The sequence below is a fragment of the Mustelus asterias genome, chromosome 25 (assembly GCF_964213995.1).
Source record: "Mustelus asterias chromosome 25, sMusAst1.hap1.1, whole genome shotgun sequence".
Lineage (NCBI taxonomy): Eukaryota > Metazoa > Chordata > Chondrichthyes > Carcharhiniformes > Triakidae > Mustelus > Mustelus asterias.
In genome coordinates this window covers 44,576,139-44,593,918 of record NC_135825.1, presented here as the reverse complement: position 1 = coordinate 44,593,918, position 17,780 = coordinate 44,576,139, and the positions used below count along the sequence as shown (strand labels likewise).

General features: G+C 47.6%; 1 protein-coding gene across 2 annotated transcripts in view; it reads left to right on the top strand.

Moving 5' to 3' along the window:
• The window catches only part of LOC144511931 (transcription factor ETV7-like), a 68,271-nt gene extending 57,797 nt beyond the window's left edge, over positions 1-10,474 (top strand). For both annotated transcript variants that reach the window (XM_078242408.1, XM_078242409.1), the window contains 3 exons: positions 2,641-2,783; positions 6,472-6,572; positions 10,073-10,474. In XM_078242408.1, the coding sequence (XP_078098534.1) occupies positions 2,641-2,783; positions 6,472-6,572; positions 10,073-10,187 (359 nt within the window). In that variant the 3' untranslated portion in view covers positions 10,188-10,474. The remainder of the gene's footprint in view (positions 1-2,640; positions 2,784-6,471; positions 6,573-10,072) is intronic.
• The last annotated feature ends 7,306 nt before the right edge of the window (positions 10,475-17,780 follow it).

Below are 17,780 nucleotides of genomic sequence, written 5' to 3'. Positions count from 1 at the left end.
TGGAGAAGCTACGACATCTTCTCCGGAGCCTTCAACATGTCATCGATGAAGACGAACATCTCACCAAGGCCATCCCCACACCCCCACTTCTTGCCTTCAAACGACAGCACAACCTCAAACAGACCATTGTCCGCAGCAAACTACCCAGTCTTCAGAAGAACAGTGACCACAACACCACACAACCCTGCCACAGCAACCTCTGCAAGACGTGCCGGATCATCGACATGGATGCCATCATCTCACGTGAGAACACCATCCACCAGGTACACGGTACATACTCTTGCGACTCGGCCAACGTTGTCTACCTGATACGCTGCAGAAAAGAACGTCCCGAGGCATGGTACATTGGCGAGACCATGCAGACGCCATGACAATGGATGAATGAACACCGCTCGACAATCACCAGGCAGGAGTGTTCTCTTCCTGTTGGGGAGCACTTCAGCAGTCACAGGCATTCAGCCTCTGATCTTCGGGTAAGCGTTCTCCAAGGCGGCCTTCACGGCACACGACAACACAGAATCGTTGAGTGGAAACTGATAGCCAAGTTCTGCACACATGAGGACGGCCTCAACCGGGATCTTGGTTTCATGTCACACTATCTGTAACCCCCATGACTTGCCTGGGCTTGCAAAACCTCACTAACTGTCCTGGCTGGAGACAATACACATCTCTTTAACCTGTGCTTAACCCGCTCTCCACTCACATTGTCTGTACCTTTAAGACTTGATTACCTGTAAAGACTCGCATTCCAACCATTATCTTGTAAATTGAGTTTGTGTCTGTATATGCCCTGTTTGTGAACACAACTCCCACTCACCTGAAGAAGGAGCGAGATTCCGAAAGCTTGTGCTGCCAAATAAACCTGTTGGACTTTAACCTGGTGTTGTGAGACTTCTTACTAGGCAGGACAAGCCAGTCAGCGTTATTACAAACACTTCTCACTTCCTGTGTGACTCAAACTGACTTTTGTCTCTGCAACTTCCTCACTCAATTTCTCTCACTATTTCTCACCCTCACTCAGATTGATGCTTGGCTCCTGTTTTCTGTATGATGTGATCTGACACATTTTCAGCAACAGAAACCATTGTTCTGACCTCACCCCACCCCCGATGGAATGCTGCTGTGAGTGAAACATTGAGAAATACAAAAGCATTGTCTATGATTCACACCCCAACATCCATCCCCTCACCATCAATTCGATCCCCTCACCATCAACTCGATCCCCTCACCATCAACTTGATCCCCTCACCATCAACCCGATCCCCTCACAGTCAACCCGATCCCCTCACCGTCAACTCGATTCCCTCACGTCAACTCAATCCCTCACGTCAACTCGATTCCCTCACCGTCAACACGATCCCCTCACCGTCAACTCGATCCCCTCACCGTCAACACGATCCCTCACTGTCAACTCAATCCCCTCACCATCAACTTGATTCCCTCACCATCAACTTGATTCCTCACCGTCAACACAATCCCCTCATCATCAGCTCGATCCCCTCACCGTTAACTCGATCCCCTCACCGTTAACTCGATCCCCTCACCATCAACTCAATCCCCTCATCATCAACTCAATCCCCTCACCGTCAACTCGATCCTCTCACCATCAACATGATCCCTCACCGTCAACTCGATCCCGTCAACTCGATCCCCTCACCATCAACATGATCCCTCACTGTCAACTCAATTCCCTCACCGTCAACTCGATCCCCTCACTGTTCAACTCGATCCCCTCACCATCAACTCAATCCCTCACCATCAACTCGATCCCTCACCACCGGCTCGATCCCTCTTGCTGGCAACTATCAGAGGTTGAACCAGATTGTTTCCAATCTCAGCACCATATTTGGCCTTAGTCTAAGCTTCTGACCACACTCTGCGCCATCGCTAAGGGCTGCTATTTTTGTAACTCCGTCTGGACCCTCCCCTCTCTCAGCTCCTCTGCTGCTGAAACCCTCCTCTGTGCCCTCATTGCATTGAGACTCGACTGTTTCAACACACTCCTGGCTGCTCTCCTAACCTCTACACTTGAGATCATCCAAAACTCTACTTCCTGCTTCTTACCTTGTGCCAGCTTCCCGTCATCCATCATCCCTGAGCTCTGTGGCTTCTGGTGAAACAACACTTGTTTTCAAATCCCTCGCTGCCCTAACCTATCTCTGAAATATCCTCCAGGCTCTAAAACCACCAAGATCTCTGCACTCTTCAATTCTGCACAGCCCAGTTTTAATCACTTCACCATTAGCGGCCAGGCCCTCAGTTACTGAGGCCCTACGCTCTGGGATTCCCTCCCTAAACCCTTCTATTCTCAAAGTCTTTCTCCTCTTTTAAGATATTCCTTAAAATCAACCTCTTTTGCCAATCATTTGGGGGCTGGCTCTGTTTAAATTGGGTCTGATTTGTAAAAGCCCCCAAGTCCCGTGACAGAGGGTTATCATATAATGAAGAATGAAAAAGACAAGATAAATCGATAAGTGAAGAGTTAACATTTAGATTTTGGAAGGTTAAAGATGAGAAATTCCTGTGTTCCGCTCCTGGATGGAAATGATCAAGATAAATGAATGGAGCAATGAGATTGGTTTCACCAGGCTGAGGGATTGTGATCTAATCAGAATTGCTAATGGAGTGATTTCTATACAGACTGCAGGCTGCTCTGGGATTATGTTTATCAACTTCTCTCGGACAGTCGATATGAGCAGTACATCAGGTGGGAAGATAAAGACTCGAAGATCTTTCGAGTTGTGGATCCCAATGGACTGGCACGTCTCTGGGGGAATCATAAGGTGAGCAGATATTTGATTCTGGGGGAACAATCACATCTACATGAGGATTGTGTTCTCTGTGACAGAGAGACAATCAACCTTTTAATTGAAAATGACAAATCCTGATTGATAAATCCTGTCATTCACATTCTATCCCATGAGCCTTTTCAGCAAATACTGTCCACAATGCACCATCTTGTTAATTAGAGGTTTCCCCGACAACAACAGCCAAGGTATCTGCTGCAGGTGACATCGGAAAAGTAGTCCCCATTCACCCGTCGGGTCTGCTCTGCCATTCAACGAAATCATTTATTGCCCATCACTGATTGCCCTTCAGAAGGTGGTGGTGAGCTGCCTTCTTGAACTGCTGCAGTCCACGTGGTGTAGGTACACCCAGAGTGCTTTTAAGGAGGAGTTCCAGGATTTTGACCCAGCGACTGCGAAGGAACAGCGATATATTTTCAATTCAGTATGGTGAGTGACTCGGAGAGGAACTTGCAGGTAGTGGGTTCCCAGGTATCTGCTGCCCTTGTCCTTCTAGATGGTGGAAGTTGTGGGTTTGGAAGGTGCTTTCGAAGGAGCTTTGGAGATTTACTGCAGTGTGTCCTATGGTAAACACCATGCACTACTGAATGTGCATTTAAGGTGATGAATGCAGTGCAGATCTAGCAGGATGGTTTTTCTTGGGTGGTCTCAAGCTTCTTGAGTGTTGGAGCTGCACTCATCCAGGTAAATGGAGAGTTTTCTATCACACTCCTGACTTGTGTCTTGTAGATGGTGGACAGGCTTTGGGGAGTCAGGAGGGGCACAGAATTCCCAGGCTCAGACCTGCTCTGGTAGCCACAGTATTCATATGGCTAGTCCACTTAATTTCCCCCTAGGATGGTGATGGAGAATTCAGCAATTGTAATGCCTTTGAATGTGAAGGAGAGCCAGTCATTGCCAGGTCCTTGTGTGGTGCAAATGTTTCTTGCCATTGATCAGCCCAAACCTGGATATTGTCCATGTCTTGCTGCATTTGGACATTGACTGCTTCAATATCTGAGGAGCTGAGTGAGCCTGGCAGAACCCAAACTGAGTGTCTGTGAGCAGGTTATTGCTGAGTAAGTGCCACTTCATAGTGTTGCAAATACCACCTTCCATCACTTTACTGATGATTGAGAGTAGACTGACTGGGCGGTAATTGGCCAGGTTGGATTTGTCCTACTTTATGTGTACAGGACATACCTGGGCAATTTTCCACATTGCCGGGTAGATGCCAGTGTTGTAACTGTACTGGAACAGCTTGGTTAGGGGAGCAGCAAGTTCTGGAGCACAAGTCTTCAGGACTATTGCTGGAATACTGGCAGGGTAAGAAGTCTCACAACGCCAGGTTAAAGTCCAACAGGTTTATTTGGCAGCAAAAGCCACTAGCTTTCAGAGCGCTGCCCCTACGTCAGGTGAGTGGGAGTTCTGTTCACAAACAGGGCATATAAAGACACAAACTCAATTTACAAGATAATGGTTGGAATGCGAGGCTTTACAGGTAATCAAGTCTTAAAGGTACAGACAATGTGAGTGGAGAGCGGGTTAAGCACAGGTTAAAGAGATGTGTATTGTCTCCAGCCAGGACAGTTAGTGAGATTTTGCAAGCCCAGGCAAGTTGTGGGGGTTACAGATAGTGTGACATGAACCCAAGATCCTGGTTGAGGCCGTCCTCATGTGTGCAGAACTTGGCTATCAGTCTCTGCTCAGTGATTCTGTGTTATCGTGTGTCGTGAAGGCCGCTTTGGAGAACGCTTACCCGAAGATCAGAGGCCGAATGCCCGTGACCACTGAAGTGTTCCCCAACAGGAAGAGAACACTCTTGCCTAGTGATTGTCGAGCGGTGTTCATTCATCCGTTGTCGTAGCGTCTGCATGGTCTCCCCAATGTACCATGCCTCGGGACGTCTTTTCCTGCAGCGTATCAGGTAGACAACGTTGGCCGAGTTGCAAGTGTATGTACCGTGTACCTGGTGGATGGTGTTCTCACGTGAGATGTTGGCATCCATGTTTTGCAGAGGTTGCTGTGGCAACCTCCGTATACATAGGATCTGCTCGGATGAGGAGGATCGCAACAGACACCTCCAGATGCTGAAAGATGCCCTCATAAGAACAGGATATGGCGCTCGACCCATCGATCGACAGTTCCGACGTGCCACAGCGAAAAACCGCACCGACCTCCGCAGAAGACGGACACGGCAGACAGAGTACCCTTCGTCGTCCAGTACTTCCCTGGAGCGGAGAAACTACGACATGTTCTCCGGAGCCTTCAACATGTCATTGATGAAGACGAACATCTCGCCAAGGCCATCCCCACACCCCCACTTCTTGTCTTCAAACAACCGCACAACCTCAAACAGACCATTGTCCGCAGCAAATTACCCAGCCTTCAGGAGAACAGTGACCACGACACCACACAACCCTGCCACAGCAACCTCTGCAAGATGTGCTGGATCATCGACACAGATGCCATCATCTCATGTGAGAACACCATCCACCAGGTACATGGTTCATACACTTGCAACTCGGACAATGTTGTCTACCTGATACGCTGCAGGAAAGGATGTCCCGAGGCATGGTACATTGGGGAAACCATGCAGATGCTACGACAATGGATAAATGAACAGCGCTCGACAATCACCAGGCAAGAGTGTTCTCTTCCTGTTGGAGAACACTTCAGCGGTTACAGGCATTCGGCTTCTGATCTCCAAGGCAGCTTTTACGACAACGCAGAATCCCTGAGCAGAGACTGATAGCCAAGTTCCGCACACATGAGGACGGCCTCAACCAGGATCTTGGGTTCATGTCACACTATCTGTAACCCCCACGACTTGCCTGGGCTTGCAAAATCTCATTAACTGTCCCGGCTGGAGACAATACACATCTCTTTAACCTGTGCTTAACCCTCTCTCCACTCACATTGTCTGTTCTTTTAAGACTTGATTACCTGTAAAGACTCGCATTCCAACCATTATTTTGTAAATTGAGTTTGTGTCTTTATATGCCCTGTTTGTGTACTGAAATCCCACTCACCTGATGAAGGGGCAGCGCTCCAAAAGCAAGTGGCTTGTGCTACCAAGTAAACCTGTTGGACTTTAACCTGGTGTTGTGAGACTTCTTACTGTATTTACCCTAGTCCAACACCAGCATCTCCACATATTATCAGGGCCCAGAGCTTTTGCAGTATCCAGTGCCTTCAGTAGTTTCCCTCTTGTTCTTTCCCTCACTACCTGCCACAGTCCCAGTCTGGCAGCTAATCTCTTTATGACTCGGTCAGCTTGGTCAGTAATGGTGTTACCAAGCCACTCTTGGTGATGGACATTGAAGTCCCCACCCAGAGTACATTCTGTGTATTATTTACCACTCACAGTGCTTCCTCCAAGTGATGTTCAACATGGAGGAGTACCGATTCATCAGCTGAGGCGGGGGCGGTAGTACATGGTAATCAGCAGGAGGTTTCCTTGCCCATGTTTAACCTCGTGTCATTCAGACTCCCAGGATCCCTCACTCCAGACTCTATGTGCTGCCTCTGTTGGTTGGTGTCAGGCTGGAGAACGAGTCCATACATTGAGGAACCAGATTAAATAGATGGCAAGAGTCTATGATGGGTGGATTGTACATCGGCTGAAATTGATTCATCCCTGTTTCTGTTTTTGAAAAAGATTTTCTTTTTTGCTTCCACCCAGAACCGAGTAAACATGACATATGAGAAGATGTCACGAGCTCTACGGCACTATTACAAACTGAACATCATCAAAAAAGAACCCGGACAGAAACTGGTCTTCAGGTGAGTGAGTCCGAGACACCTGGCCCACACTCTCAGGGTCACGGTTACGGTCAGGGTCGAGGGTCACGGTTACGGTCAGGGTCGTGGGTTACAGTCAGAGTCATGGGTCACGGTTACGGTCAGGGTTATGGGTCATGCTTATGGTCAGAGCCGTGGGTCACGGTTACGGCCAGGTTTACGGTCACGGTTACAGTCAGAGTCATGGGTCACGGTTACGGTCAGGGCTGTGGGTCACGGTTACGGTCAGGGCTGTGGGTCACGGTTAAGGTCAGGGCTGTGGGTCACGGTTACGGTCAGGTTTACGGTCAAGGTTACAGTCAGAGTCATGGGTCACGGTTACGGTCAGAGCCGTGTGTCACGGTTACGGTCAGGGCTGTGGGTCACGGTTACAGTCAGAGCCGTGGGTCACGGTTACGGCCAGGTTTACGGTCAAGGTTACAGTCAGAGTCATGTGTCACGGTTACGGTCAGGGCTGTGGGTCACAGTTAAGGTCAGGGTCGTGTGTCACAGTTACGGTCAGGTTTACGTTCATGGTTACAGCCAGAGTCGTGGGTCACGGTTACGGTCAGGGCTGTGGGTCACGGTTAAGGTCAGGGTCGTGTGTCACAGTTACGGTCAGGTTTACGTTCATGGTTACAGCCAGAGTCGTGGGTCACGGTTACGGTCAGGGTTGTGGGTCACGGTTACGGTCAGGGTTGTGGGTCACGGTTACGGTCAGGGTCGTGGGTTACAGTTACGGTCAGGGTCGTGGGTCACAGTTGCTGAATCCCACTCAGTGGAGATTTGAACGTTCTCCCACATCATGGACTAGGTGTTAATGACATTGACAAAGCAGTCTGCATGATTCAGTAAGGCCCAGCCTGAATCATGGGAAGACAGCAGAGCTCTGGGCGGGGAGGGGAGAGACTGCTCCTTAGCCCTTGTTGCTTCAGCAAACACAGCATGTCTCAAGGCCCATTCCAGCCGATGAAGTGCTTTTGAAGTGTAGTTACTGGTGAAATATAGGAGACATAGTAGCCAATTTACACACAGCAAGATCGCACAAATAGCAAAGTGATCATCTGTTTTTGTGATGTTGATTTAGGGATAAATATTGACCAGGAGACCAGGAATAATCCCCCAGCTCTTCAAAATAGCGCCATGTAGGTTATTACATCCCCCCCCCCGGCTTAACATCTCATCCGAAAGATGGATCCTGTGACAGTGCAGCACCCCCTCAGTGCACCCCCTGCACTGGAGTGCCAGCTTTGATTATCATGCACAACCTTGAGTTCGAAGTCAGAGTGCTCCCACCATAGTCTCAGCTGATGGAAAGGATTGTCTAAACTCAGTCGCACTTCACGGCCCCAGTAAGGCAGCAGTTGTCACGGTACCGCATGGTGAGTGATAACAAACAACAGGCTTTCTAATCTTCAAACAGCGTTGGCAAGTTATAAAACCATCATCACCTTGAAACACTGGAGAAACAGCTACTTCCAGCTAACGATGGAATTATTCAGGGTTTTCTAATCAAGTGACCCTCCTGCATCTCTGGTGGGATCCTGGAGCTGGGATTATATACTGCTGCTTTAGTCCTGTTAAAGGGTTGTAGATGTTACCCCAGTTACCTGCCTCCTGATTTAGCAGGTTACCTCTTGCTGGGATATCGGGTGAGTTTTTTGACTGTGCTCCCAGCACAGTGTTACCCACTGATATAAAAGAATCACAGGAATGCAGCTACCTAGACATTCAATTTAATATTAATTTGAAAACAAATGGGTGAGAAATTATAGAACATAGAACAGTACAGCACAGAACAGGCCCTTCGGCCCACGATGTTGTGCCGAGCTTTATCTGAAACCAAGATCAAGCTATCCCACTCCCTATCATCCTGGTGTGCTCCATGTGCCTATCCAATCACCGCTTAAATGTTCCTAAAGTGTCTGACTCCACTATCACTGCAGGCAGTCCATTCCACACCCCAACCACTCTCTGCGTGAAGAACCTACCTCTGATATCCTTCCTATATCTCCCACCATGAACCCTACAGTTATGCCCCCTTGTAATAGCTCCATCCACCCGAGGAAATAGTCTTTGAACGTTCACTCTATCTCTCCCCTTCATCATTTTATAAACCTCTATTAAGTCTCCCCTCAGCCTCCTCCGCTCCAGAGAGAACAGCCCTAGCTCCCTCAACCTTTCCTCATAAGACCTACCCTCCAAACCAGGCAGCATCCTGGTAAATCTCCTCTGCACTCTTTCCAGCGCTTCCACATCCTTCTTATAGTGAGGTGACCAGAACTGCACACAATATTCCAAATGTGGTCTCACCAAGGTCCTGAACCAAAAACAGAAAATGCTGGCAAAACTCAGTCGGTCTGGCAGCGTCTGTGGAGAGAGAGAAACAGAGTTAACGTTTCCAGTCCGTATGACTCCACCGACTTGAAATGTTAACTCTGTTTCTCTCTCCACAGACGCTGCCAGACCTGCTCAATTTTTTCAGCATTTTCCAGTCTTTATTTCAGATTTGCAGCATCTGCAGTATTTTGCTCTAATTGTAGTGAAAACTTCTGAACTCAGTGCGTGCAGTTTCCCGATGCATGCTCCGGGTGGGAACAACTCGTACAAGGAATAGGAACATGCACCCAATAATCCCACAGGCACCTTTCAGATCTTCAGCTGTGAGGTTACGGTCAGGAGCGCTTGAAAGTGATTAGGGTCAGGGATGGTATAACTGCCTGAACTAAACCACAAAGGAACAAAGTGAACAGTGAAACATTTGTTGGTTTATTTGGCAGCAAGTAACAGTGTGTGTAAAGAATATCCCGCTCAGCATTGCAGCGCTTGCGTTCTCAGAGGAATTGACTTTGAAAGCCCTGTCCTGGAGATTGTCAGATGCGTTCCTGGATTTGGAATCACACCTGATGGGAAGGTTGTCTCCACCGTGATGGATCTGAGGTTACCCAGGATGTGATGTTGGGAGTAAAAAAATTAAAAACACAACCTCCCCGATGGGATCTTTACACAGATAGACAGATTTTTAATTAGTAATGGGCTTGAAGGGTTATAGAAAACAGGCAGGGAAGTGGAGTTGAGGCCGATAGAAGATTAGCCATGATCTTATTGAATGTTGGAGCAGGCTCGAGGGGCTGAATGGCCTACTCCAGCTCCTAGTTCTTTCTAGAAGGTCACTTAAGTGAAACACAATACCATTTGTTCAATGCCTCTCTCAATAAGTGAGATTTGGGGCTTTGCGGGAGATTAAATGGGCCGATAGTGGCCATGATAGGGTAGAGTCTACATGATATTGGAGGCAGCAGGATTGATGGGCTGAATGATATTTTATGTTCCTCTGTTCTGTCTGCGAACCTTTCTATGATCACGTACCATCGGAGGTTGAATTTTCTGTCCTCACGGATGGTGTCACAGCCTCAGAGCTCATCCCTCCGAGAACTTGCTTTAGCTGGAGTCGTTGTTTTAAATGTCACAGCATGATCCCTAAGCAGATCCTGTTTGCACAGGTTCCTGAAGACTCCGGACGAAATGATCCACAAACCAGACAAATTGGAGCAACTGGAGTTACAGGAACAGGAAGGAGCAGATTTCAAAGAGGACACATTTCAACTGTCACCATGACAATGATATAAAGATGGCACGTAGCTGAACTCTGAGCCTGACCACTTCCTGTTCTACACACTGACACTTGTCAATCGGGGCTGCACCAATCCAAAACGAACTCTCTCTCTTTTCCAAATGGTACCAATGTGAAATCTTCCTGTTTTTATGTGGGTTTGTGACTTTGATTTGGTGACAATAGCACTACATTTGATGTATGCACTGCTGAACTGTAAGATATACTAAGAAGCTTGCTGTGAAAATTCTGAAGGGAAATTGTGAATAAATTCTGAATACTTTGCACCATTTCTAATTCTGCCACATTCTTTGTGTTTGTCCATCTCGTTTAATGTGACAGGCCAGAATACTGGAACTGAGTATTTGTATTACAACCCAGAGGGTTTCGTTGCTGACTCCTGGGGGACTGAGTGGCTGTGTGTTGATTGGGTGCCCAATGTGGGTTTGAACAGGCCCCACTCTCCAGCCAGATTTGAAACCTGGCCTCATTTGAACTTGGCAGATGAACTGCAGGGATTCCAACAACTGTCTGGGCGTGGAGTTGTCAGGACTGACTGGAGCTGGTTAACCTGCAGTAGGAGGGTGGATGTCTAAAGCTTCCTTCGACAGCACCTTCCAAACTGTGACCTCACCCATCTAGAAGGACAAGGCAGCAGATAACTGGGAACAGCTCCACCTGTAAGTTTCCCTCCGAGTCACTCACCATCCTGACTTGGGAATATATCACCGTGACTTCACTATCGTTGAGTCAGAATCCTGGAACACCCTCCCTAACTGCAGTCTGGGTGTACCTACACGAGATGTACTGCAGCAGTTCAAGAAGGCAACCACACAGCAATGGGGTGAGCTGAAAGTTACCCTCCAGATTGTAATAGAGCCACCAGACACCAGTGCAAAAAATATAAAGATACATTGAAATAAAGCAGCCAAAAGAAGGAATGTCACCAAATCTTCAGGAGAGAATGGGGATGGAAGACAAATGGTTTTCCAGTGACACCCATATTTACATCGAGTAAATGAACTAAAACTAAAAGTGGGAATAAATCCAGATGATTGCAGACATAGACTGGGAACTGATCAAAACTGATCAGGCAGTGCCCACCTGGGATTGCCCAACAGACACCCTGGCAGTGGACATCAGGCACCACTGATGTGCCGGGGCAGTGCCAGGGTGACCAGGGGGATTAGGCATGGGTGGGGGCAATGATGGGAGGGGGGCTATGCAGGAGGGTCATGCAGAGGTGGATCGCATAGGGAGTCATGATGGGAGGTGGTATGTCGGGGTCAGCAGGGGACCCTTCAGGAGGGCCCTGATGCCGCATGCAGGCTGCCGTATCGGGATAGACATGTTGGGGCGGGGGGGGGGGGGGGGGGGGGCTGAGAACATGTTTGTGGGGGGGAGGTTCAATGTCCATAGTGGATGGAAGGGGGTTCTCCCAGTGCACCATGAGATTGGGGCCGCCTTGCGACATGGCGGCTGAGCGCTCTGATGGTTTTACGGTGAGTTTACACTCCCCCCCCCCACCACCCCCACCCCAAGTACCAGCACCAAATTCTCAACTCTCCAGAAAAGTGTGAGTGTCGAAAGATTGCAATGCGGAGCGCACCCGAGAGACAAGCCCCGATCACTCCTCTTTTCCCACCGTTATGACACTTAGAATGTTTTGGGGGAAAGTTCTGCCCTGTATAATGAAAGGAATTTAGACAGCCCAGGTTTCAGTCAGGTGACACTAGTTTCGGATTGTTAAAACAAAGCCCTCTTGTTGAAAGCATTGTGTGAGAACGCTTTGGGCGGAAATTTCCGGCTGCGCTCGCCGCAAGACCGGAAAATCCCACCCCGAGGTCAATGGTCCTTTGCATGGTCCTGCCCCACTCACTACAATTCCTGTGGCAGGCAGGACGGGAAAATCCTGCCTGTAATATTTTGGCCATTGGCACCATTATTAGAGATTAGGTGGCAAAGGGTGGCCTTTGTTCGAAGCTGGTTGGTGCAGACGGACTGTCTGCAGGGCCATCGTGCTGGCGAGGCTGGACTGTTTATATTACATCCCAGACATTTGAGGAGTAAGCTTTTGTTCACTTTGAAATGATTCAGAAGCTTCCGGAAGCCAGTCTGTGACCAGCTGGAGCCATCTTGTCTGAGCAGTAACTGTCTAGTTTGTAAAGCACAAAAAAATGACATCATGGGAAGAGCAACTAAAAAATTTATATTTATTTATTTTTCTTCACATCTCCACCGACACACTTGGCATCAGCAAGTTTAATACTAATGCAGCAAGATTGGCATTAAATGGCACTGATTGGAAAATCTGGGCTAGAATGTTCTGCGATTTTCACTGAACTAAATGTCGATTGACACGATGATGGATAAGTTCACATAAACAGAGTTAGCGAGTTTATCAATCAGTCTGAACCCACCTGTATCTCCTGAGCAGACATGATGTGGAGATGCCAGCGTTGGACTGGGGTAAACACAGTAAGAGTTTTAACAACATCAGGTTAAAGTCCAACAGGTTTATTTGGTAGCAAATACCATTAGCTTTCGGAGCGCTGCTCCTTCGTGGTGTCGTGGAAACAGTGACCACGACACCACACAACCCTGCCACAGCAACCTCTGCAAGATGTGCCGGATCATCGACACGGATGCCATCATCTCACGTGAGAACACCATCTACCAGGTACACGGTACCTACTCTTGCAACTCGGCCAACGTTGTCTACCTGATACGCTGCAGGAAAGGATGTCGGGAGGCATGGTACATTGGGGAAACCATGCAGACGCTACGACAACGGATGAATGAACACCGCTCGACAATCACCAGGCAAGACTGTTCTCTTCCTGTGGGGGAACACTTCAGCAGTCACGGGCATTCAGCCTCTGATCTTCAGGTAAGCGTTCTCCAAGGCGGCCTTCACGACACACGACAGCGCAGAGTCGCTGAGCAGAAACTGATAGCCAAGTTCCGCACACATGAGGACGGCCTAAACCGGGATGTTGGATTTATGTCACATTATCAGTAACCCCCACAGCTTGCCTCCTGGACTTGCAGGCAGTCCTGTCTGGAGACAATACACATCTCTTTAACCTGTGCTTAATGCTCCCTCCACCCGCATTGTCTGTATCTTTAAGATCTGGTTGGTTGTAGGGATTCGCATTCTAATCAGTATTCTGTAACTTGATTTTTGTGTCTCTGTGCCCTGTTTGAGAGCACATTTCCACTCCATCTAACGAAGGAGCAGCGCTCCGAAAGCTAATGGTATTTGCTACCAAATAAACCTATTGGACTTTAACCTGGTGTTGTTAAAACTCTTACTGTCTCCTGAGCAGAGGCAGTGCAGCTCAATGCACTAATGCACAGTAAGTGGCCTATCATATGATTCTCATTTACTGGTCTTTACTTATTGTCCCGAGTTTAATTAATAAACGTTGTCCTCATTTTCATATCTGGTCATCTCATATTTTAGGGAGTTCTTGTTGAAGGAAGGGGGTGTTGTGGATTATCACACTATCCTTGCGCTTATCGATTCAGTCCAGAACGGTAGACAAAAACATATTTGTTGGGGTGTGGGAGGCCCATATGATTGTGTCAGTTTGAATCCAGTGCCTGCTGAATGTAAGGCCAGCACTGGTTGGTGAAAGTTGTGAGTGTTTGCGCTGTAATGTGGCCCCTTTAAGAAGGGGGGAGGGGTGGGGAATCCTTGAGGGTCACGTGATCAGGCTTTGGAGAGGCAGCAAAGCAAGACAAGCCAATCGGGAGCAAGGGCATGCGTCCCGGATCAGGGAGGAACCGCAGTTGGAGCCAGGGATGAGAAGAGAGTGAGTGTGTATTATAGTTCTGTTAGAGCCTTGGTTGTATATATATATATATATATATATATATATATATATAAATGTTAATGAATCAGTTATAACTTGAAGCCAGGAGTTGCCTTCGCAGCTATTACCATTTGATGGTCCAGTTCAGAGTTTTCCAGTGCCTGCTGGTCACATTGTTCCAGTCCAATCAGAAAGTGTTTAGAGGGCAAGTCGAGAGCCCCTTGCTGGAGAGCTGCAAACACTGGCACTGGAACTCACAAGGTTGACACATATATCAAATTGAAGACAAGACTTCTAGAACAGCAGCAGAATCACAGGACTAAAATCATCAGTAACGTGAGGAAGTGACAATTAGCCAAATGTTTACTTACGATTCACTAACAATGTCACATGATTCACTGCAGTATAGGCACCTGCCTAAACTGCAGGCCGACCAGTGTAACAATAATCATCAAATGTTATCAACTTTATTGTCTTCCTTGATGTTCATTCTGTTGTACCTGTAAAACCTCAGATACTTTCGACCAGTTTACTTACTCAAAAGTTTACCCCGGTGTCTTTATTTGCAAGATGGACAAAGGACAAACACAAGTAAAGGTTCAAAATGTTAATTAAGAATAACACTATTAACCCTTAAATTACCCACATAAAACAAGAGGATTCAAGTATACTACCTGCAAAGATGGTTTGATTAAACTGCAGGCCCGATTCTCTGAGACCCTCTGGTCCGTCATCACAAAGAACAAAAAAAATTACAGCACAGGAACAGGCCCTTCGGCCCTCCAAGCCTGCACCACAAAGGTGAGTCTCGATGGCAGCTTCTTCCTTCCTTCCTTCCCTGGTCAGTCTTCCAGATGGTCAAAGTCGCCTCCCTTGTCGAGTCTTCGCTGCGGTGTGTCTGAGATGCATAACTTTATCCCCCTGCCTGCCTGCCTGCCTTTCCAGAAACTTCTCTGGCTTCCGGCCAATGAGGTCCCAGGAGGGGGTCCCAGTACCCAGTGGGTTTTCTGATGTCTCCTTGACAGGGCACCGAGGCCCCCCCCCCCCCCCCCCCCCTCTCCAGGTGTCCATCTCCACAGTGTTACTTACATGTAACCTATTGCCATGTCATAGAACTGCAGGAACTTTAGGTGACAGAATGTCTGGCCCGATCTGGGCTTCTAACAATTGTAAGAAGTCTCACAACACCAGGTTAAAGTCCAACAGGTTTATTTGGTAGCAAAAGCCACTAGCTTTCGGAGCACTGCTCCTTCATCAGGTGAGTAGGAGTTCTGTTCACAAACAGGGCATATAAAGACACAAACTCAATTTACAAAATAATGATTGGAATGCGAGTCTTTACAGGTAATCAAGTCTTAAAGGTACAGACAATGTGAGTGGAGAGAGGGTTAAGCACAGGTTAAAGAGATGTGTATTGTCTCCAGCCGGGACAGTTAGTGAGATTTTGCAAGCCCAGGCAAGTCGTGGGGGTTACAGATAGTGTGACATGAACCCAAGATCCCGGTTGAGGCTGTCCTCATGTGTGCGGAACTTGGCTATCAGTCTTTGCTCAGCGACTCTGCGCTGTCGTGTGTCGTGAAGGCCGCCTTGGAGAACGCTTTCCCGAAGATCAGAGGCCGAATGCCCGTGACCGGGCGGCCTTCACGACACACGACAGCGCAGAGTCGCTGAGCAGAGAATGATAGCCAAGTTCCACACACACGAGGACGGCCTCAACCGGGATCTTAGGTTCATGTCACACTATCTGTAACCCCCACGACTTGCCTGGGCTTGCAAAATCTCACTAACTGTCCTGTCTGGAGACAATACACATCTTTTTAACCTGTGCTTAACGCTCTCTCCACTCACATTGTCTGTACCTTTAAGACTTGATTACCTGTAAAGACTCGCATTCCAATCATTATTTTGTAAATTGAGTTTGTGTCTTTATATGCCCTGTTTGTGAACAGAACTCCCACTCACCTGAAGAAGGGGCAGCGCTCCGAAAGCTTGTGGCTTCTGCTACCAAATAAACCTGTTGGACTTTAACCTGGTGTTGTGAGACTTCTTACTCTGTTTACCCCAGTCCAACGCCGGCATCTCCACTTCTAACAATAGGCCGGTGCATTTCAATGGGGTGCGATGATCTCCTGCTGGGTCTCAGCAGAGTGCAATGATCTTTGATGAGTGATTGATGGGCCAGGCCCAGACATGTTTCTGTGTATTTGTATATTTGATCTTAGTCAAGTCTGGCCTGCTCGAAGTTTGACTGTGTTTGATTTTAATATGCCCAATTCTTTAATTTAGGGTATCCAATCTATCCTGATTATATTACCACAATTCCTTAAAATATAAATACAGATCAGTCACCAAATAAGCAAGTCATTAAATCAAAGAAGATAATCTCCAAAACGGAGACCTGTATTCCCATTAAATTAAAACTATCAACTTATATATTTATCACACAAAGTAAACTCCTATTGAAAGATTATTAATAACCTTCTAAAAGGTTAAGAGGACATTTAGTGGAGGAGTTTGAAGTTCTGTACAAGTACGAGTTTGATAGAGTCAATAGGGAAAGATTATTTCCACTGCTTGGAGGCTCAATAACCACAAACTATAAAATCATTGGTCAGATACGGAGGGTTTTGTTACACAGTGAGTTGTTGTGATCTGAAATGCATTGCCTGAAAGGGGAAGCAGATTCTAAAATAGCTTTCAAAAGGAATTAGCTCTTTAATGCAACAGGAAACATTAGTGGGGCAGTGGGGTAAAAGCAGGGGAGTGAGACCATTGAGAATCAGTACATACCCAATCGGTTGAATGGGACCTCCTTCCTATTAGCCTGTGATCATTGTTTCAGCGATGTTGATTGAGGGATCAATGTTGGCCTGGACACCAGGAGAACCTCCCTATTCAATGAAACGTCCGCTTGGATTTTTTTTACGCCCTTGTTGGTTTATTTATTTACAAACCCAGGCTCTGCACTTTCTGCCTTCAGAGTGTTTATATTTCTTACTCGCTGGATTATGGGCCAGCCAGGGACATCCTAACACAGAATAGAAAGGTCTGCTAAAGTCTTTGATAGAGATGCAAGTCTCCTTGCTTTTCTAATTCACTTGTTATCCCTCTGTCCTCGATTAACCCATTCCTTTCTCAGCATTTATTTATTCCATTTTGAAAAGGTCATTCATCTTTGGACAGCATTAACAAACTCACCGAGCCAGTGATTTCCCCCTTTTCACCGTAAAGGCAAATGTCAGTGCCATTGCGTACCCACCAGGCTCTGCTTGGCACTCAGTTTCTGACTGTGAAACCCGCTCTCAGTTTCAGGAAGTTACCACCGGCATACCTGCCCAGTGCCCATCAGACCTTCAACCAGTGGCACCGCTTGGTGTCAGATACTGGCAGCTGCTCAGAAACAGCCAGTGAAAGCTGAGGCTGCCCAGGCCTCATGTTCACCCTCATTCACAAAGGCAGAAACCCTTGTTAGGCAGAACTATGTTTGAAATGGAGGAGATTTAAAGGCAGCACAGTGGCGCAGTGGTTAGCACTGCTGCCTCACAGTGCCAGGGACCCGGGTTCAATTCTGGCCTCGGATGACTGACTGTGCCGAGTTTGCACGTTCTCCCTGTGTCTGCGTGGGTTTCCTCCGGGTGCTCCGGTTTCCTCCCACAGCCCAAAGATGTGTGGGTTAGGTTGATTGGCCATGCTTAATTTCTCCTTAGTGTCATAGGGATTAGCAGGGTAAATATGTGGGGTTACAGGAATAGGGCCTGGGTGAGATTGTGGTCGGTGCAG